Below are 22,794 nucleotides of genomic sequence, written 5' to 3' on the forward strand. Positions count from 1 at the left end.
TGCATGCGTGTCTGCATGGAGAGCTGTTGTGCATGTGAGCATGGGTTGTCAGAGTTGCTTAAATGGAGTTAATCGTAGGTACAACAGTGGCTCTGGAGCCATTGCTGGGGTATTAAGTTCTGAGTTCTGAGGCCCAGGCTGAGCTTGCCCCAAAGCCCTTCAATCGCTTCTGTGAGCAAAGACCAAATGCCAGTCTTCTTAAAAAAGATAGCTTGGTTCTTGCTTTCTGAACCAAAAGGTTGTCATTCAAAGGGTTTCCAGACAGGTGGAGGAGAGTTTTTTGTGACCGTTTTAAACACATAAATATGTTGAAGCATCGTGAAAACAAATGTATTAGTATTAACTCTAAATGTCATTTAAAACTTGTCTCTCATCCTCTCTAAGTACACGGGGACTTTTAAAGACTTCATTTTTATGCACAAAGGCTGCCCCACTGTGGAGCTCCTGGAAGGCAGAAGGTCTTACCAGCAGGCGTGGAAGTGGATTTTGGTGCTGGAAGTAGACTCCTGCGTGGTGTTGTTGCATTGGAGGAAGACGCAGGGGCCGCCCGGCCAGCTCCCTTGGGTGTGTCCTTAGAAGGCAGAGCCTGCTTCGGAGGTGGCTGCTCTTCATTCCCAAAGGTTGAGCCTGTGGGAGGCAGACAGCGTGTTAATTACAATGTCATGAAAAATGGATGGACCCGCTTGCCGCTCAGGGTTGCCAGCCAATCCTAAGGCTGCCGTCTGTGTTAGAACGTGCCCTTCAATGTGTGACTCCGAAAAGCAATCGCCTGGAAATAGATGTGGAAAGATCTTCCCTAGTCAAGGACCTAAATGGTCGGTCATTTAGACCCTCTGCAAGGAGGGGAGTGACACAAACTGTACTCACGTGTGCGTGCACACACTTTGCTTACACGTATGTATGTATAACTGTATGCTGTTTTAAGGATTAGTTGGGTAGCTCATGGGGTTGGGCGGGAGCAATGCTCTTTTTGTGGGTAACTGAGGAGAACTGAGAATAAAAACACAGTCATCCATTGTGGGGCAGGTGGACCATGCCACCAGAGGAACTGGCATGGACCCGGCGAGGTGAAACATGTTTAAACCCTGGAAATCGTAAAACTTAAGATTTAAATCTCACCCTGAGACAGCCAGGAGTAGTACTCCCTCCCTGTTTCCATGTCTGCTGCAGAGCACATAACTCAGAGACCCCCAATCGGGTGGTCACAGGTAGCCGGTCACTTAGCCCGTAGCCTGGCGTCTGGAATTTGTCCCCATACAAATAGAGTGTCACCAGCGTATCAGCCTCAGCCAGTAGAACATAGTCACCTACAAGTCCCATCCCTCTCCCCAATGTCCCCAGTGTTCATGTAGTCCCCCTGCATGTGGAATAAAGAACATACAAGGGTCATCTGAGACTGGCTGTTTTTTACTGAGCTGTAACACTTAGGGAAGGTTCTCTCCCCCGAAACACTCACTGTGGGACCTTTGGACCCGACTGCCTGACCAGGCTCCTGTTGCTTGCAGAGGCTCACATCAGAGCACAGCCCCCAACACTGGCGCCGACCACCCACACTGCTTTACTCCTCTTCTAAGAGCTGTAACACTATTCTGGCATTCCTGGATGGACAGAGTTCTGTGGACCCTTCTTCCCAGATTCCATTTCACCCCTCTTGGCATATGACTTCCTAAGAAGCAGAACTTGGACCCCATCCATTCCTGACTTTGTCTAGTCCTCTCCAAGCCAGTGTAAGGACAGAATCCAGACACTCCAAGAGGAGAGGGGGAACCCAGAACCACAATCCATGGTTTCCAGAAGCCTTGTGGATATAAAACCAGGAAGACAGATGAGATCAAGTTCCTTATGTAAAATGGTATGGTGTTTACATAGATCCCACAGAAGCTCCAAGTATTTTCAGGTTGTCCAGAATTTTGATAACACCTACATACTAATATTACAATGTAAATGCTATGCAGAGAGTTACAGCAATTGAGAATGACCCTTGGGGACTGGAGAGATGGCTTATCAGTTAAGAGCACTGACTGCTCTTCCAGAGATTCCGAGTTAAATTCCCAGCAACTACATGGTGGCTTACAACCATCTGCAGTGGGATCTGACGCCTTTGTCTGGTGTGTCTGAGGACAGGTACAGTGCACTCATACATTAAATAAATCCTTAAAGATGAGGGGTGGGAGGGAGAGAATGACCCTTGATACAGATAAAGTTGTGGTTTTTTGTTTGTTTGTTTGCTTTTCTTACATCTGAGCTGTTTTGCTCTGCAGTTGGTTAATCCACAGATGTAGAACCTATAGATATCCAGTGATGGCTGCTACAGACATATCTCACTGGCCTGGGAAAACTGTTCTCAAGGTGTGGGAAATTCAGCTCATTTCATCTCCAGGAGCAGAGGCCTGGGGTTAGGGTGGAGGGTGGGGAGCTAAGACACAAATGTCTGTGAGACGTATGGAAGCACTGGTCTAACGAGCTGAGAGATCTTGCATTGCTGTTTCATTTATTTTTATTGAAACCTTTTTATTTTATGGGTGGTTTATCTGCTTGCATGTATACATACCACACGTATGCAGTAGCTACCGACACCAGGAGGGGAAACTGCATCCCCCTGAGACTGGGGTTACAGATGGTTGTGTGAGCTGCCATGCGGGTGTTAAACCTGGGTCCTCTAGAAAAGCAGTCGGCGCTCTTAACCACTGAGCCATCTGTCCAGCCCCAGCTTTCTTTATTTAAAAGGCAGAAGAAACGGATGGGTAAATACAGTTTGCTACTCCATTTAGACACAGTCTCTCTGCCCTTAGGACAGTCTGTTACAAACAACTACTCTGACATTCTAAGGATGTGGGAAATTGGAATCTTAGCTTGCGTCAGAGTTCAACATAAAAAAGTGTGGCCCAAACTTTTCTTCTGCGTCTTCTCCAGCATTTTCGAGCTTTATGTATGTGACCTGTTAAAGACAACGGGTAACGTTTCCTGTTGAGGGGCAAATCTTCCAATTGGCCCTCTGGTGGGAGCTGGGGCCTCCTCCCCTCTGCTAATCAGGAGAGGCTGGCTGCACCCAGATTAGCACTTGTTTAGAACAAACCCATCCATCTGCAGGATCAGAACCGTGTACCGTGAAAAAGCAGCAATGTCGGCTGGAAGAAGTACAGTTACGCGATAAATGTGCCTCCATCGTTTTGAAAGGAGAGTCCGATATTTTATGTATATGGGGCCTGCATAGGGATGATAGATATTAAAATGGACTTGATGCTCACCATATTTGGAGATTTCACTCAACCGTTTGGAGTATATGAGACTGTTGCTCTTCTCCCCAGGAAAACGGGAGAGTCTCTATAAAGTCGGCGAGACTTGTGTTGCTCTGGGAGGAAAGGCACTTTAAGAATAACAAAGAAAGAACTCGCCCCTGCTTAAAGCAGCTGGTGTTACACAGTTCTCTGCGGTTGCTGTGCTTGGCTTGAAATAGTTCTATACACAGCAAAGAGAATGTGCCGGGCCTCTGCAAGCCCAGAAGAAGCACCAGAATTCCACAGAACAGGGTCTAGGCAGCTGGTGTTAGATAAAGCAGCATGCAAAGTGTCTGTCCAAACCCAGCAAGGAAACTGTCTGCAAGGGTAACTAGCTAGGGGCCTGGAATTCAATAGCAATCCATCAACTAAATAGCTCAGTGCCTGAAATCAGAGGTGTTCTAAGTGTTTGTGGGAGTGTTTCAGAGGTGAGAGGGGCTCAGCTGCAGGGATCTACGGCAGGGGAATTAGCAGATGTACAGCCCACTGCTCACATAATAATATATTCAATAATATGTGTGGTAGAAACTACATTGAGTCCACAAGTCTTTTATTTAACAATTTATTAAAAAAAATTTAAGACCAGAATTATTTTTTTTTTGTGGCACTTACAGAGTTCAGAAGTCCTGTTATCACACCCTTGATTCATGCAATTTATTCAGTGAACATGTCAATTTAGAGACCTGGCTGTCTTCCAGGATGGGAAGAAAATGCCCTGTGTGTCAAGAAGCTATTGATTTCCCTCTGAGACCAGGCTTGTAGCACCTCTAAAAGAACAAAAGTATGAAAACTTAATTCTGTCCATTATTGGTAAGACCAAGCTGGCAACAAGTGGGTCCACTCTTTGAGAACTGGCTTCAGTTGGCCAGTAATTAAAAATGTATTATTCAAGAAGGGAAGAGTGCTCTGAACTTGGGAGCAGCCACTGAAGTGTACGGATGCCTGAGGACTTGACAACGTGCCAACAGCATCAAGCTCTTGCCTGGAAAGAGTGGAAAAACAACTAGAAACAAACAAGCAGCAAGCACAAGCCAGGGGACTGCGCTGGAGAATTCAGGCAGCTAGCTGGGACAGGTCTTAGACAGCCACCTGCTTCCTGCCAGGCCCCGCTCACTCTGGCTTGAGCTTTGCAGGCAGTTTATTGGCCTTTCTTCCTCATCCAAGGCAAGGATGTCACCGCTCACACCTGCTACTTCCTTGCTCTGACTTCTTCATTCATAAGGGGGTGGGGATAAGAAAATCGACTTTAGTCGGGTGGTAGCAGAGCCTCAAACCTTTAATTCCAGCACTCAGGAAGCAGAGGCATGTAGGTCTAAATTCAAGGCCAGCCTGGTCTACAGAGGGAGTTCCAGGATAGCCAGAGCTATGTAGAGAAACCATGTCTTGAAAAACAACAACAACAACAAAATTACCAAATAACAACAAAACCAGAAAGAAACAAAATTGACTTATAGATTATTGTGAGAATTGAAAGAGTTGATGGCAGGAGATTTGTAAATTGACACAGGGGGCTGGAGAGATGTCTCAGCATTTAAGAGCATTTGATGTTCTTGCAGAGGACCAGGGTTCAATTCCAGGACCCCAGGGTAGATCTCAATTGCTTGTAACTCTGGTTCCAGGAGAGCAGGTGCCCTCTTCTGGCCTTCTTGGGTACTATGCACACATGTGGTACATGACCATAAAACCTTACACAGAAAATAAAAAAATTTAAAAGTTCTTGCAGGAGTTAGCGCAAGAAGACACATTACTGTCTGGTACACTGCATGCCCCCATGTGTTATTAACTTGCATGCTGACTTTAATTTCTACAGCTAGTCATTTTAATGAATCCATTTATCAAAGGCACTTGGGAAGTCCTCGAAGACTGCCATCAGATGCCTAAAGTACATGAGGAAAAAAAGGTGGTGGGTGCCATTGAGGGAAATCCAACCATTCCTTCAAGGATAAAAGGCTGAGGAAAGGATGGAATGTAATTGTTTTAATAAAATACAACAAACTATTTCACACAGCAAAAGGTAGGAATAATAACAAAATGGACAGATCGCCAATCCAAAGGAAGACAAGACCGTGCCGGTCTCAGTTCTGTGAACCGTCTGCACAGAGGGAGTGTGCCCGACACGTCCACAGGTGCTTTCCAAACTGACTGTTAGGATTCACATCAAAGAGACAAGCAAATGCAGCCGAGGTCGCAGCTCCTCTATTGTGCAAACAGCTGGATATGTGCACCACTGACTGATTTTAAGTCTCTAACAAGCTGTAGAGTTGAGACAACTTTTTCAGCTAGTTACCAATATTCAAGTTTTTCTTTTCTTCCCTGAGATGGCCATCCATAGCCTCCTCCCACCTAGCTACTGGAGAGTTTAAGCCCTGTTCTTTTTGTATATGGCAGAGGACAATCTTTTGTTGGCTATATATTCTCAGTATTAATTGGTTTCTCACTAAGATGTGACCATTTTTCATGAAGTTTAACAAGCAGATTCCAGAATCTCTGTTAAAAAAAAAAAAAAAAGGACCAAGTCTAGACAAGACATATTTGAAAAGATCTGATTTATTTTCCCTTTTTTGTGGATGGGTGTTTTGCCTGCACACATATGCATTCAGTGCTCTCGGAGGAGGGCAGAAGAGCGGGTTGGATCCCTTGGAACTGGGGTTGCAGATGGTTGTGAACTGCCATGTGGGTGCTGGGAACCAAACCCAGGTCCTGTGCAAGAGTATCAGTGCTCTGACCACTGAGCCACCTCTCCAGCCTCACCAGACAATTTTTAAAGTGAGAATATCAAGGGTGGGACTCATCTTGTATATTATACTGAAGTAAACACATGTGGGAATGTATTGGCTTTGAGATAAGATATGGATCAATGATCAGTTGGGAGGTGGTGGCGCATGCCTTTAATCCCAGCTTTTGGGTGGCAGAGACAGGCGGATCTTTGTGAGTTCGAGGCCAGCCTAGTCTACAGAATGAGTTTCAAGACAGTCAGGGCTACATAGAGAAACCCTGTCTCTTGAAAAACAGAAGAAGAAGGAGGAGGAGGAGGAGGAGGAGGAGGAGGAGGAGGAGGAGGAGGAGGAGGAAGAGGAGAAAAAGGAGGAGGGAGAGGAGAAGGAAGAGAAGGAGGAGGAAGGGAGAGGAAGAAGAGAAGGAGAAGGAGGAGGAGAAGAAAGAGAGAAAGAAAATGAAACCGAAGAGCTCAGATGGCTCGTCAGGCCTGTCCCTTTAGTCCAGGAGGTAAACAAGACTATATTCTCCTCCCTGCTGACCCTGTGACTGAGTTCTATCAAATGGCTGAAAGCCATAACTGACACCCCCACCTTGGCCATGATCCATATGTTCCTCCCATACTATACCCCCACCTAGCTAGCTTAATGTCTCCCGAGCATCCTTGCATTGAGATGACTCAGAATCCAAGCAATTATCCTCAGGCCCTGATATGCATGTGAGCCCACATACATGTGAGCATGCTCACAAGACATACGCATCATCCACACTAATAGATGAATTAGGCATAATAAAAATAACATTTAAAACCTTGTGTGTTTTAAATACACTATTAATAAAACGACAACCTACAGAATTGGAGGAAATGTCAGACGAAGGTCTAAGATATGCAATGTATACTTATGAACTCAGCAACAGACAGGCATTCAACCTAATTTTAAAACGAGCATGAGTTTTAAACAGGCACTTCTCCAGAGACATGTGAGTGGCCAGCGATTACACAGAACGGGACCCAATAGTCACTGGCAAGGCCAACCCACAGCAAGACATCGTTATCCATCTAGTACAACTGGGGCTGAGGCTTAGCCTGTAAAATGCTTGCAGCATAAACATGCAGACCCTAGTTCAAATCCAGTGTAGCTTCTATCTGTAATCCCAGCAAGGGGATGAGGTGTGGGTGACAGAGACATGTGAATTCTGGGAGACTGGCTGCCCTCTAGCTGGCCCATGAGCTTCAGGGTCAGTACAGAAGCTGTATCTCAAATGTGAGGTGGAGAGGGTTACAGGGAGACACCCAACAACAAGCCCTGACCTTGACACATGTATCAGCGTGCACACACCCATACATACAGGAATAACTATAAGACGTATACACATATGTGGCTGTTGGGTTGTAAAGTAATGCTCTGGGAAACAGTCCATCAGCCTCTCAAACTGTTACCTGTCCAGTTACCATGTGACCAACAGTCATGCTCTAGGGATATGTCCAAGAGACATAAAAGCACATACCCACCCTAAAACTTGTCATGGATGTTGATGGAGGCATCATTGTTCATGATTGAGTGGAAAAACCCAAGTGACCATCGAACAATAAATGGAAAACTATGGTATATCTAGTCAGCTACCACAGGAAAGAATAGTGAGCTGAGAAGCCATTTTTAAAGGGCTAGGTGCTATATTGCTCCATTTATTTGAAATGTCCAGAATAGGTCATGTTAGGAGGAGAGGTAATGGGGTGTGGTTACTGACAGGCATGGGGTTTCTTTGGGGAAAAGAATTAGAGCTTTTGTCTCATATCCTTGTGAATATACTAAAGCCATTGGGCTGTACACTTTGAAGGGTAAAATTTATGGCTTTTAATTATATCTTAATAAAAAGAATCTTATTCTGATGTTTCCTCAAGTAGGCTTTGATCCAGTTCTATGTCCTGTAGCCTGCACTGAAGCTACAATGGATCTGGACCAGTTTGTTTTGGCAAATTGTTTCCTGCTGGTATATAACACAAAAGAATGACTTCCCCACCCCCCGACCCCCATCACCACACATCCCTCATCTCTCCTGGAAAGGAGGGTGATGACTCTATCCCTGGATCCTGTCACCTTTCTCATCTGCCTCTACCAATGAGACATGACTAAGAACCACTTGGTCCACCCTGGCTGCCACTGTCTTAATGCGCCCCTCCAAATTCAGATGCTGCCACCGCAGGAGGCCTTTGAGAGGATTGGCCAGGAGGCCTGCCTCCCTCCCTCCCTCTCTCTCTCTGTCTCTCTTTCTTTGTGAATGGAGTTAAGAACATTATAAAACAGGCTTCATGTGGCCTCTGCTTGTTTACCTGTCCACAATTTTCGGTGTAAGGATGAACTGCATCCTCGCTGTGGAAGATGGGTCAGCACCAGACAGCCCAAGCACGGGCTGCTGAAATCTTGGGACTTACTGGGATCCACAAGATGCATTTCTTTTCTTTAAAATCTCTTGCTTGTGTTATTTTGTTAGAGCAGAACAGAGCAGGACATTCAGGCTCACATCAGAAAAGTCTTCACTAAAGAAAGATTCTTGTAGGATTCTAGGCACTGAGAAAAATAGGAATAGATTTATGGGATATTTACTGTCAACCCCGAAAGAGGATGGAGCGACTCCTGTTCAACTGACATCAGGTTAAAACTTTGGGATTCCCATCCATACTCAGCGGTCTTCTCAGTTCTTCACTTACTGGGAAGGCCAAGATTAAATTTTACAAAGAGGCATTAATTATACAGGGGGGAGGGGTGGAAAGATTGTAGGAGCCAGAAGACCAGGAAGTCTGACCTGAGACTGCGTCTCCTGGAAATGGAAGTGAAGCTAGTGCCACGACACCTCAACAATATGGCTATCTCAACAAGATCCGAACAGTGACATCACATCACCAACAGACAAGCTAACCCAGAAGAGGGGGAAATCTCACAGGTCCCCACCCCTGGATAAAGAACTACAGACAACTCATGACTGCTGAGAGAGAGAGCGCTAGCCTCTCCCAGGGATGAGCCACCAAACCTGACCACTAAGTGGTAGGTAGACCTTAAGTCATACAGACAAGTAACACTAGATGAAACCAGCAGATTGCATTTATATATTTATGTGCACATGTAACTTTTTACGTAACAGTAATAATTTTTAAAAAGGAGGCCGTGAATTTGAGAGGGAGTGGGGGAGGCATGGGCGGGGTTGGAGGGAGGAGATAAATGATATAGTAACACTTTAATTTTTAAAAATCTCAACAAGAAGAGGAACTAATAGAAATGAGGGTCATAAACTAACCAGACTAAAATGAGTTTCTCACAGAAAGGGGCAGTTGTAGAAAAAAGCAGAAAACTATTAATAATGTAAGCATATTATAGCAAACTCTAAGAAACATGTTTCATTGATTTTGAATATTTATCCCAACTACAATGATTGAGCTGCTCTCTTGACTGGCTCTTTAAGGACTGTTCCCAGGCAATCAAGCAGCCTAATGTTCTAGGTGCGTGATTAACCAACTGATGCATATTTCATTCATTTAATGGCATTTATTACTTGGTGACAAAATTCAGCTTAATTATTAAAATGCCAAATGAATGTTTCATGTCCTGTCTTCTGCATATTTTAACTTGTGTGCTGTGGCTGGCATGTGGAATCTCCCTCACTGGGTCATATGCTAAAGCCCAGGTCTCCAACTGGAGGTATTCTTTTGAGAGGTTTTTAAAACTTTGGGAGGTGGGGCTTGGCTGTGGAAAGGTCACTGAGGGTGGATCCCTCTATGTTACTCTTGGTCACTTCTTACCACATCGTCGGCTTCCTGTGAGAGGACCTCCTCTGCCATATACTCCTACCACCATTAGCTAAAATAAAACCTTCTCTGTGTTACCCATGTCAGGTAAACAACTGACACACTGGGTACATGTGTTACACACACACACACACACACACACACACACACAGCATATTAGCTGATATATGTGTGTGTTTGTGTATATATAAATATAGATATGTATATGCATATATGTATATACACACATATATATGTGTATATACACACATATATATGTATATATACATGTACATGTGCATATATGTATATGTATGTATGTATGCATGTATGTATATGTCTCATACTAAAGGGTGAACTTGAACTGGAGATGTCACTGAACAAGCACCAACAGCTGTTATTATTAGTATTACATGTCCATTTGCATCAGCGACTTGGTGTAAGGGGAGATTCTGATATTAACGTCCTGTTCCCCATTTGGTTCTTGATCTGTCAGTAAAGAAAGCTTGGGCCAATTGCTGGGAGAGGTATAGGCGGGACTTCCGTGTCCCAGGAGGAAAAGGCAGACGCTTGGAAGATGAGGAGGCTTTCTGTCATGCTTTGGAGGAAGAAGAACACAGCAACCACCTGAGGTCTGGGAGCTGGGGCCTGTGGCCTTTGCTATAGGTGGGAGGGCAAGGGTGTTTGGCAGGGGCTGGGTGGGAGTGGCCACTGAAGTTTAGGGCAAGTGGAGAGATGGAGATGATAAATTGGCAAGGGCAAGGTTTTTTAGGCGGGAGACAGTAAGGGCCAGCAATTGTGCCTAGAAGGCAAATTGTAAATTAACAAACTCTGCGTGTGTGTGTGTGTGTGTGTGTGTGTGTGTGTGTGTGTGTGTCTTTTATCAGCGGATTCAAGGGACTTGGGTGGGAGCTGGTAGTGCGGTCACCTCCTGAACAAAGGCAGGTAAAGCAAAAGGGAAAATGGGAGGGGCTAGTAGCACTGCCAGTCCTGGTCAAAGGCGGAATCCTTGACTGAAGCAACTTAAGGAGGGGTCTCATGGTGGGGAAGACTTGGAGGCTAAAGAGGCTGTGAGAGTTCATGGTTTGCTCACGGCTTCGTGGACAGGATTCAGAGTGCCCAGGCTGGGACCAGAAGCAGCTTTTATGCTCAAGACCTAACCCCAGAAGCCTACATGTGTTATCTAGGTCACAGCCCCACAGGTGCCCAGGCAATGCCTCTAGCTGGGAACTAAGGTTCAACTTCACAAACGTGTGATGGCAACATCACGATATTCATGCTACATTACTCAATTGGCCTTTATGAGTTCCTAGCCACCTCGTGATATGAAATGCATTCAGTTCAACGTTAGGGATTCTCATGGCTTGATCTTTAAAGATTTATTTTTATTTAATGGGTATGGGTGCTTTTACCTGCATGTATGTACATCCACCATGTATGTATAGTCCCTGAGAAGGCCAGAAGAGGGCGTTGGATCCCCTGGAACTGGAGTCACTTGTTCATTCCAAGTGCTGGGACTCGAACTTGGGTCCTTTGCAAGAGCAGTAAGTGCTCATCACTTGATCCCCAAATTCTTACAGTTTTTCATCCCAACACGTCAACAGTCTAGTCCAAAGTCTTGATATAGAAAAGGAACTCTTCTCAGTGATAACTAACAATAGGTTACACATACCCAATACCCAGTGACAATGAGCAAACTTTTCCCCTACAAAAAAGAAGAACAGGGGCATAACAAGGGAAGACTAGACCTGAAACAATACCAGACCCCACCAGGAGGTCCTGCAGACTCCCAGTGCTAGCTCCTAACTCATGGTCACAGCCCTGAGTGTGAAGATCAACATGGCCCTGGTTGATCTTGCTGAATCTCCGCAAAAAAAAAAACAAAAAAAAACAAACAAAAAACAACAACAACAAAAAAAAAAAAACAAAAAACAAATCCCCATGAGAATTATTGATATATATTTGTTTGAAAGAGGGAGGGTGAAGAGGGGCTAGTGTGTAAAACATACGCATGTGAAGTTATGAATAGTAATAATAATACTTAAACATTTTAAATTCTGAAGGGAAGAGAGACTCAGCAGGGCAAACACCAGCTTCTGTAGCTACATGTGCAGGGCTCAGGGTAACATCCTGTGAGCTTGACTGAGCTTGGTCTCTTCTGCCTAGCAACCGAGACCTCACCAGGAGCCGTAGAAAGTGCAGACAGTAGGATTCGGCCCCAAGGCTTCTGGGCCTATCATGCACAAGAGTGTATTTGTGAAACGTCTGCTGTCTATATGAGTACTGGCCACAAACCTGTCCCATGGCACCACTGAGTCCTGCCACAGCCATGTCTCTACCTCAGATCTTGAATTCACAGACTCCCTAAAAGCTTCACACGTTTCCAAGCACTTCCCACGGACTCATGCTTTCATGAATAAAGTATGAGCGTCTGTACACACGATAGCATATTGGGTTTTGAAGTATTTTCAAAGGATTGAAGCCAATACACAAAAAGAAGAGATTCAGATATCTAGCCCTTAGCAGGCAGGTAGGGCTGGGGCTGAAACACACTGCTAGAACACTTGCCTAGCATATAGAGGGCTTCGAGTTTGCTCTCCCCAGCAGAGAAAAATATTTTTTTTTAAGGAGGAAAAAAAAAATTAGAGTGTATCTACAAAACTTCATGTTGGCTCTCATGTGCTTCCTGCTCAGGTGGAAAACCCCTCACCCAGTTCTTCAACTCTTCTCTCAGATACCAGATTTCAGTTCTGACTTCAGACTCTGGTGCTGTGTCAGTGTCTGGGCGCCACAATCTCAGAAGCTGACCAATTAACGTCGCCCTGGTCCAGATCTCGTCTAATCTCATATACATTAAGGTTAAAGTGGTTTGTGACGAGATCACCACCAAGAGCAGGCTGGACACACTCAAGAAATGTAGCACACAAGAGCACTGAAGGACAGACACATTACAAGAGCCCTTTCAACAGATGCGGAGAAGGCCTGGGGCAAAGTTCAGCACGCCTTTGCGGTAAGAGCCCGGGAAAGGTAGAACAGCAGGCACTGCCGAGTCATAACGAGGGCTGTATAGGACACACGGAGGCCATTACACACGAATAAAACAATCAAGGCATTCCTCTAGTGGGTTTGGCCTAATGTTGCTTATATTATGTTAATTTAGGTCCCCCAAATTGTTTGTGTCTGCATGTAAGACACTGGGGGACCCTGTCCCCAGTTGGTTCTGATTGGTAAACAAAGTTGCCAGCAGCCAATGGCTGGGCAGAGCAGACAGAGCTGGGACTTTTAAGACTCCGACAGAACAGGTAACATGACATGCTGATCCCTCCACGTGGGAGCAGCCCTGAAACTGGCTTAGACATAAAAATGTCTCCAGCCAAAACTTCAGCTAAAATTAGCCAATAAATCTTGTTGGTTACAGAATCCTTAAAATGCATCATGCCATTTTTTATATGGCATGAATGAAGATTTATTACATTGGTTATTGATCAAATTAACTCATAAAAGAGACAGTTGTCTTTCACCTGCTCAAACAAGGAGCAAAATTTATCCTTTAACTGATCTACACACCTTACCCAAACCATACAACTATCTGTATAGAACTAAACATCTGGTTGTAAGATTCATATATTGCAGAATGGAACACCAAGATGCAATTCTGAGAAGATTCATTCTCGGGGATGCTGGGGTGCCTGCTGTTTCAGCCTGATCTGCTGTTTAGCCTGATCCTCCCTCACCTGATGCTGTTTCCAGAGACTTGCTCCCTGAACAGCCTCAAGAATAGTTGCTGATTCCTGATGACCTCAGTTCATCCAGCCTTTCAGGCGGATTCAGCCAAAATTTCAGACAAGACCTAAACTTTCTAAATATATAGAGACTAGATAAAAAAAATACTAGAGCTAGCTTTCTTAAGTCTAACCAATTTTTCCCATTTTCCTACCCCTCCAACCCCTTAAAAATATTCATCACCCCAATTCAACAGGAAGAAGTCACGAAGAGTCGTCATCCCTAGTCCTTGTTTTTGGGATGTCTGGTTATGGTTAAAGGGAAGGGGGCTGAAAAAAGGGGGATCAAGTAATATTATATAAGAAATTAGATATATGGGGATGAATTACTAAATTTACTCTTAAACAAAACATTTTATAGCCATAATCTTACATTGGTAGAAATCTTTACATTTTGATGCAGAATTGAAGCTATATTTTCTTACATTGGTACAGAATTTATATATATATATATTGATAGAGGCTTAAGATTATTATTGGTATAAATTTTTGTATATTGATACAAAATTTAAAATTAATTTGTTACTCTTAGAGAGGCATGGTGCCTATACAACTCATTTAAGAGCACAAGGCTTCTAATAGCTCCTACTACAAACTGTTTAGGATGATTAAGTAATACAAGTTAAGGGCCAGATAGTAAACTCATGGTAATATTAAGTTCTGATTTAACTCTAATAAAGTGTTTTCAATATTATTCAAATAGACATAACTAAGAGTAGTCAAGATTTAACAGTTCATATACGCTATATATAGTCTTCAAAAGTATCAGAGATCCACAGAATATAACATTTAAAATCATTTCATTATTAATAATTTTTTTGACTAAGAAACATGTCTACTCCTGACAGTACCTCCATCCCACTTCAAAAAAGATATTAAACATCATAACTTCCATATAGAGTTGCTCCAGTTGTGACAAGGTAGCATGGGCAAGAATTTCCCTAATTTATCTACAAACAAAAAATACTGTGTGGAAAGGATACGTGGTGTGAGATAGTCGACACCTTAGCTCTGCCAAGACAGGATAAGCTAGTCCTTCATAATCCCTGCTTCACTTAAGGTCTGTCAGATGGTTCTGAGCCAGATGGCTGAAGACAGACGCTCCAACTTTATGAGAAATATAGGGGACTGTCCAGGCAGTCAGCTGTCTCTATAGATTGTTTAGGTTTTGGAAGCTATATTGTCGTGCTTCCTATATATTCAGGTAATATTTAACTCGTTCTCGGATCTCTGACAGGGTTGAAGACTAGTTATAGGCTCATAATCAAACTTAAGTTTGATTTAACATTTAGGAAGATGATATAGACTTAGATGGTTTTCAGATGGGCAATTCAAGTTAAAATCAATATAATTCAGACACAAAACTGTAAACTAAGTTAGGATAGAATGACAGAGTAATTTATCTAAGTTGCCAAATATGATGGACTGAATGTTATAAATACATATCATACCTTACAATTTACAAAATCATTATAATTATGTTCAACATGTATCTGAGAGAAAAGAGCCTTTTTAAATGGACAAAACGGGGGAAATGTAGCAGGTTTGGTCTAATGCAGCTTATATTATGTCAATTTGGGTCCGCAAAAATTGTTTGTGTGAGAATCTGCACATCCACACATAAGACACTTAGGGCCTCTGCTCTCGTTTGTCCTGATTGGTAAATAAAGTTGCTGGTAGCCAATGGCTGGGCAGGGCAGACAGAGGCGGGACTTTTAGAATCCCCAGGCTAGGGACAGAGGAAGGAGGAAAAAGGAGGAGATCTGCCATGTGAGGAGTAAGAGAAGAAAGATGCCACCTCAGGACAGAGAACATGGCTGCCAGGTAGGAGCCAGGGGTTTGTGGTCTAAGAGGGTTACATGTCTGGGTCCGAGACAGCCAAGATAAAATATAAAATTTACTAAGCAATAACTCAAGAATTTTGGAGGGAGGTAGATTAGCCACATAGAGGTTAAAAAGTGGCCCAGCATTGGAGCTGTTGTAGACACATCAAAATATAAAGGCTGTGTGTGTGTGTGTGTGTGTGTGTGTGTGTGTGTGTTTGTGTGTGCCTTTAATTTGGGAACCCAAACCAATTGGGCATTAGTGAGCAATGTCCTGCTTCTGGGGTCAAATTGGGTAGCTTTAATTAGATAATACTACATATTCCATTTAAATCTGAAACAAGACAAGCGTGGTGTTCACTCTCTCCAGCTTACTCCATTCAGTGTTCAAAATCTCAGAGGAGTAAAACGAGAAAAAGAATTTGAAAATGATAAAAATAGAAAAAGAAAGCAGCCCAACCAACTGTCCCACTTGCAGGTGACTCAATCCTGAAGACTCCACCAGAAGACTCGAGAAGTGATAGGATTTTCAGCAAAATACAAGATAGAAATAAAGCTAAGACACATGGTAACTTTTCTGTATGCCAACAACAAACTTCATTAAAAAAAAAAAAAAAAAAGGATGGAAACTCTATTTGCAAGAGTGTTAAAAAACGAAACACCTAGCCGGGTGGTGGTGGCGCACGCCTTTAATCCCAGCACTTGGGAGGCAGAGGCAGGAGGATTTCTGAGTTCGAGGCCAGCCTGGTCTACAGAGTGAGTTCCAGGACAGCCAGAGCTACACAGAGAAACCCTGTCTCAGAAAAAAAAAAAAGAAAGAAAGAAAAAAAGAAACACCTAGTACTAAACCTAGCTAAGGGGAAACCTTTACAATGAGAGGTGGAAAGATGACTCCCCGTGCACTGCTGGTGGGTATAACATGTGTGTGCTTCCACTGGGAGCTCACTTGGTTGTCTTTCCATCTTGGAATGAGAGACCCCCCACCCCGCATGCTGGATTTCTGAAGAATAAAAATGCTCTCTGTTTTTCCACACTATTTAAGTCTGGGGGTATCATCTTTTGGTGAATAACAGACCCTTACAAGAGGAAGAAAAGAAAAAGAAAAGGTGCCTAGCACAGTTCCTGGTACACCAGCATTGAGGAAGTAGAGTCACTGGTTTGATACCTCCAGGAAACCATCGTGGGGCCTAACGGGAAGCCTATCAGATTAGCTGTTCTGTTTGCCATCCGACATCAGCTGGCTCTCCCCAGACCTCCTGTCTTTCCAGGAAACCCACAGTGATCTCTCTCCGGAGGCTGGTTGTGAAGGGGAAGCATCGAGAACTGTGGTTCTCTCTCTGTCCATTTTTTCCCAGTATCCCTGCATCCTAACACATGGTAGAGGAACCCATGGCCTCCATCACATAGCACAGATGTTAGTTATCTTATTGTGCTAGAAGGTAGCCTCAGAGCCTTCTTCCACACCGCATTCTGGGTGTCCAGGAAATGACGCCCACCCATAGACCAGAGGCCATACAAGGTCCTCAAACAAACAAACAAAACATTGTATTGGTCTATTGCTGTGTATTGTAAAGCTAAATTCTATGCTGGAAGGTCTAGGCTTAAGAGTGACTTCTCCTGTTTATAAGCTTTGTTCCTTGACTTAAAATTATTAGTTAAATAAAATTGGCTACAACCAATTACTGGAGGGATTAGAGGTAGGTGGGTAGGAGTGACCTGGTTGGGGGGAAGGGAGCCCCTATGAGAAGAGAGGACCCATGAGCTCATGGCCAGGAGAAACATCCAGTATCTGGGGCAGACTGCTGGGGAGGTAGCCAGGCCAGCAGTTAGAAGAATAGTTTAGGCGTTACCACCATTCATTGTCATAACCAAATAAAATAACCATAGCCTGACTCTCATTTATTTATAACCAAATCAGAGATGAGCTTAAACTGTCCATACTACAAGAAGTGCTGACTTCCTCATGTAGAGTCCAGACTTCCAAGCTCACCTGGATGCAAGATGTTCTACAGTCAGACTATTAAGAGTACCAGGCAGGACCATTATAAAAGCCCACACTCTATCTCAAGGCTAAGTCTGAAAGTTAGCAGTGACTTCTTAAAGGAAAGTTAATTGATTGAACCTCTTCTCTGAAATGGCTTTTAAAGAACACTCCATCATAAGGCTAGTCAGGGGACAGAATGGAGGAACGGGCAAAGCTCTTCGTGGAGTACCCGGTACTCACTGAATGTTGACTGTCATACCAGTGGTGGTTGCGTGAAAATTAGTGTGTTCAATTCCTCTGTGGTTTGAATATGATGCCTCCTCACTGAAACTCGTGTTGAAGCTTAATTCTTCACTATGGCAGTGTCGGGGTGTAGGGCTAGCGGGAGGTGTCTGGCTCACAGGGGCAGAACCTTCACAAAGGGATCACTGGCTTTCTGTCAGAAATGCTCAAGCCGCTGCTGGAGTGTGGCCCCTTTTCTCTCTTGTCCTTGTCCTGTTTGTCCATTGGCTTTTCTGTCACAAACACAGAAGCCGTCACTACAAGCTGATCAGCTGTCAGACATGCCAAGATGCCTTTGGGCTTTCAGAAGCATGAACCCAAACAAACCCTTTTCTTTAGAAACTAGTCAGTTCCAAGTATTCCGTTATAGCTAGTAATGGGGAAAGACCAATAAAGTTCCTTTGTGGGGTTTCAAAACTACTCAAATAGAGAGAGCTGGTTACCCAAGGACGTAAAGGGATGCGCAACGACTCTTTCTGCCATAGAAGCAATCGCAGGGGCCAAGGCCAACATCACTTAACCCACAACTATTAAACGTCTGTCACAAAATGACTCAAAGCTTCCCTTTGCTCTGGTAAACTCTCCTTAGTATTTGTCAGGCCACGTTTGCAAGAGCATACTCAAATATTGATGGGGGTTAGTTACTTAAGAGATAGAGGGTTAATAAGATATATCAGGAGGTCTCTGTGTAATCAGAAGCAACTTCGTACCCTCCTCTTTTGTACCAAGTAGACTCGCTGTAATAAATTCCTTTCCCCATCTTAACACTTAAGCCATTATCCACAAACACGTCTACAATGGGTTTCGTTATCCATAAACATGTCTACAATGGTTTTCCATCCTATGATTCTTTTAGTAGTTAGTATCTTGGGGAGATATTAAAACTCTCACACTTAATTAAATGTTTGACATGGGAATTCTTAAAAGATAAGATCATATGATTTGAACTCAATTTAAATTCAGCTGAAGGTATTAGCATGGTGAAAGGAAATTATACAAATAAAAAATTTTAAAAAAGAAATTATACAAATGATAAAGGGTTTTTACAGAGCAGCTCTTAGAAAAAACTGGTTATCAGACTTCTGGTCTACATTTTTTTTTTTAAATCACAGATCTGTTTAATTAGTCACTTTGAGACATTTGAGTTAATTCAGGGATTTATTCCATGCTAGACCCTTTTATTGAGCCCTGATTTGGCAGTCAATTCCACTGGGACCTTGAGGAAAAAAAATCAAGTATTAAAAGGTGGGTCATTATGACTAAACCCCAAGCCTTCCCCTATGAATGTGCAGATACCTCAGCTCTGAGAATTAACATAGATATTCAAGCAAGATGAGATTTATATTTTTATGACTTATTTATTATTTTTATGTGAGTGTGTCAGTTTATGTGCAGCATGTGCATGCAGTACCTACAGAGACCAGAAGAGGGCATCAGATCCCCTGGGACTGGAGTTGCAGGTAGTTGTGAGCCACCAGGTGGGTGCTGGGAACCAAGTATAGGTTCTCTACAAGGGCAGCAATCACTCTTAACTGCTGAGACTTCTTTCTACCCCCAAATTGAAGTTCTTATAAAAAGAGTGGCCTAGCTAGCATCCTCTGGGGAATTTGAAACCTTAAAGCTTGGGAAGAATTTGAACAGCCTCCTAGGAAATAAACAACATATTGGTTTTTATGTAGGTGTGCCAGACAGTAAATCAAACTAGCACTTCTCCCTTGAACTCTAAGCAATATCTTCTTCCCCTCCTGGGTACTAGAATATTCCACCTCTTCCCTTGGGGCCCACGGGGATGGTTAACTTTGCCTTTTCCACTTTCCGGACACTAGCTATATTACTATGCACAGCTGTAGGACTCTCCCTTATGCCTAGCATCTCTCATTGCTAGCTGCATCTTGGGCCAACCCAGGGCATGCTGTTCTGTGTGTGCCGGGATTGGGATGTTTGTCAGCAGCCCTGGCCTCTCCCCAACTGAGAGCCACTACTTAAATGGCAGAAACCGACAGCATGGAGAATCAATCCTGCATGGCTGGCTTTCTGGCTAAAAGCACTCAATCATGTTTTAGGTTAATGCTTCAGACAAAGAAGGAGTGGTTAATTTCCCTTTTCAGAATTGAGACGACCGCAATAGCTGTTCACAAATGGAGGCTTCCCTGCTTCTCACATTGAGGATTTCACTCAGTGCCAACCAGAAGCTAGAAAGCTGGGCTGAAACATCCCAGACCTCTGAGAGCTCAACCATGCTCCAAGAAAAAGTATCTCACTAACAGGAATAACACCTGCATAGGGGACCCAGCAGGAGCTGAAGGTGATGCTACAGAGGCAATTTACAATCACAGTTTAGGAGAGACCCACTCCTTCGCCCTGAGAGTCCCAGGCTGGCCTAAAACTCCATACAGAACTGAAGATATCCCTGAACTCTAGATTCTCCTGCCTCTGTCTCCCAAGTGCTGGTGAAGAACGAAAAATTATAAAAATCATTTTTATAAAATATATACATATATAGATGCTTTTTAAGTTCTTTTAGGGACATGGAAACTTTTCTCTGAAACAAGCCAGGCCAGTTTCAGGAACTGGCTGTAAAGAATGAAAGTCATTCAGGTGATAAAAACACAATGACAGGGCTGTGGCTCTACGGCTGGAGCTAGTGAGAAATAGTTAATAGATAGTTGACAGGGTAGGGCAGTGATATGGTAAAACCACATTTTGAGAAGAATGAGTGTACTGAGTAATTTCCATGGCTATTAATCTTTCAGGGTGGGTTTCTCTGGAATGTTTCGCTATTCTTATGTTATGTATCCTTGGCAACCCCTCACCCCCTTCCCACTCCTCTGGTTTGTGGTTTTTCCCTTTAAAACCCTCCTCAGACTGGCGGGCGGGGTCGGACTCTACTCTAGCGGGAGTATGTAGTCAGACCGCTGGCTGCCAGCTCTCTTCCCTAATAAACCTCTGCTGATTGCATCCAGGTATGGTTTATTGTGATTCTTGGGTGGTCGTGATTTCCTGAGACTTGAGGAAGGGTCTCCCGAGTATGGGGGTCTTCACTGGGATTGCAGATGTGAGCCACCACACCTTGTTTTAATAAACATTTCTTTAAAAATAAGAATCACATTATTAAATGACTTCACCTATAAAAACACCAGGCAGCTAGATCTCAGTAGCCATTTGAACTATAGTTAGATACTCATCAACTGTGTAGAGTTGGGGATTGACCGAGCGTTTGAACGGCTACCTTAACCCATCTTAATCTAGGAAGCAGTTTTTAAGGTATGAAGATTACTGAATTCATAAATGTTAAAAAAAAAAAAAAGTGAATTCTGCCATTCTGGGTTTCAGCTGGGCTTACCCTCTAAGAAAAGGGGCCCATGGTTACCAAATCCCATGGTAGCTGCACCACAGCCCTCTAAATACAGACATGTTAGGGACAGCCATGAACAACGTAGAGACTTAAAAACTCAATCACCTTGGACTCCACAAACAGCCTTCATAGGACTATGCTCGACCACCATAACCCAAAGGAGGACAATTATCTTTGATGGTGGTGGGAGATGTTGTTGATGGTAGTGGGAGATGTGTTAGGCTGAGACTGGGACAAAGATCATGGTGTGGGCTGGAAAGAAGGGAGAAAATGTGGGATCACTACAGTACCACATTGTAAAGCCCCTCCTTACCCGGGCTGCGCCAAAACTGAGTTCTGGGTGGCCACCAGCGTCCTCCTGAGCCAAGTACACAAACCAGAACCTTTTATGGAGAAAAGCCAGTTCTTCCCTGACCTGTCACTGTTCCCCTCGCCTAGGACTATGAGAACCATCCACTTTTGGTTTCTCCACAACTTCTCTGCCCCCAGGACTCGGGCCAGTGACTGTCACCAGAGAGTCGCATCAATAAACCTGAGCTTGGTTGCTACCAATTCGGTCTGATCTGGTCACTTCCTGTGGCCCCTGGCCTCTCAGTAGGAGACAGGAATAACTAATTTATGGGAATGAGACTTCTCTCAAGTGTCAAAAGGATTAACCTGGGGCCATCCTACAGAACTAGAACAGAGATGGTGATCTCTGGGCATAGGTTGCCCAGGAAGGTTTGGTTACGCATCTTCCGTCCCCTGCCCCAACACTTCCTGTGCTTAAACCTGCAATTTGAGGACCATCTACTTTTCTGTTAAATGCACCATATTGATTACAATCTTCTTTTTTCTGCCCCCACCCTCACTCCAAAGAAAGAAATCATGTACCTGCTATCTGATACATGCTACATTCTAAAGTAATGACAGACCCTTCAGCAAACCCACAAATCTCACGCTTTAGCTTTTGAGAGGGTAATTTCCAGGAGCTGCAAGGCCAGCCCAGTCATGTCAATCAGCGAAGCTATGACCAAGGTCTGTTCACACCACAGGAATTTAGCCCATCATACGGAATCGAGCAGTATTTACACTACCTTTTAGCCAATTATCATAAAGTCTGATGAGCTGTATAACCCCTCTTACAGCCTTTAAATTTTATGAGGGAGAAGCAAAGGCTCAGCTTTATCATATTCTGTGAAGAAATCCCCCAGAGGGAGGGTCTGGTCCAGCTGCCCAGGCAGGAAGCCTTCAGGGACAGACTGGCAAGTCCCCTGGGCTTCTCAGGTTTACCACTCTGGCCTGGAGGGGACCCTGGGGCACTTTACTTTTTAGGAACTCTCTTCTCTCTCTTTGAGGCTTTTCTCTTGGGACCTTGAAGCCCCCCCCCCCCCCCACACTCCACCATTTGGCAAAGATCAAAGTGTGCTGGCTGAGGCCTCGCCCCCTGGGAAAGCTGTTGAGCAATTCCCACATCAATGTCTTCTCTCCACCCCTTCCTCAACCCTAGGATTAGATAGTGAATGTTCTTTCTTTCACCTTTTTTTGGTTAGTGCAGGGAATGTTTGCCAATGGAAAATATTTATCAAGTAGAGCACTTCATCCTCATAGAGGAGAGTTTATCCACTTAAAGCATTTTAATCAGCATCGTCAGTCTGAATGCATGGCCGGAGCTGACAAGAAGCCTGCTCTGACTAAGTGACAGTCGCTCTGGGCCAGGTAGGTGGGAGGGGTAATTGCTAAGACCCGTGTGGCAGCTGGATAGAAAATCACAATGGCAGAGTATACAGGAATGACCAGCTGCAGCCTGTGGGC

General features: G+C 44.0%; 1 protein-coding gene across 2 annotated transcripts in view; it reads right to left on the bottom strand.

The window, feature by feature from the left end:
- The window catches only part of Mtus2 (microtubule associated scaffold protein 2), a 352,203-nt gene that overhangs the window by 99,102 nt on the left and 230,307 nt on the right, over nucleotides 1–22,794 (bottom strand). For both annotated transcript variants that reach the window (XM_076923897.1, XM_076923898.1), the window contains exon 5: nucleotides 466–627. In XM_076923897.1, the coding sequence (XP_076780012.1) occupies nucleotides 466–627 (162 nt within the window). The remainder of the gene's footprint in view (nucleotides 1–465; nucleotides 628–22,794) is intronic.

The sequence above is a fragment of the Arvicanthis niloticus genome, chromosome 24 (assembly GCF_011762505.2).
Source record: "Arvicanthis niloticus isolate mArvNil1 chromosome 24, mArvNil1.pat.X, whole genome shotgun sequence".
Taxonomy (NCBI): domain Eukaryota; kingdom Metazoa; phylum Chordata; class Mammalia; order Rodentia; family Muridae; genus Arvicanthis; species Arvicanthis niloticus.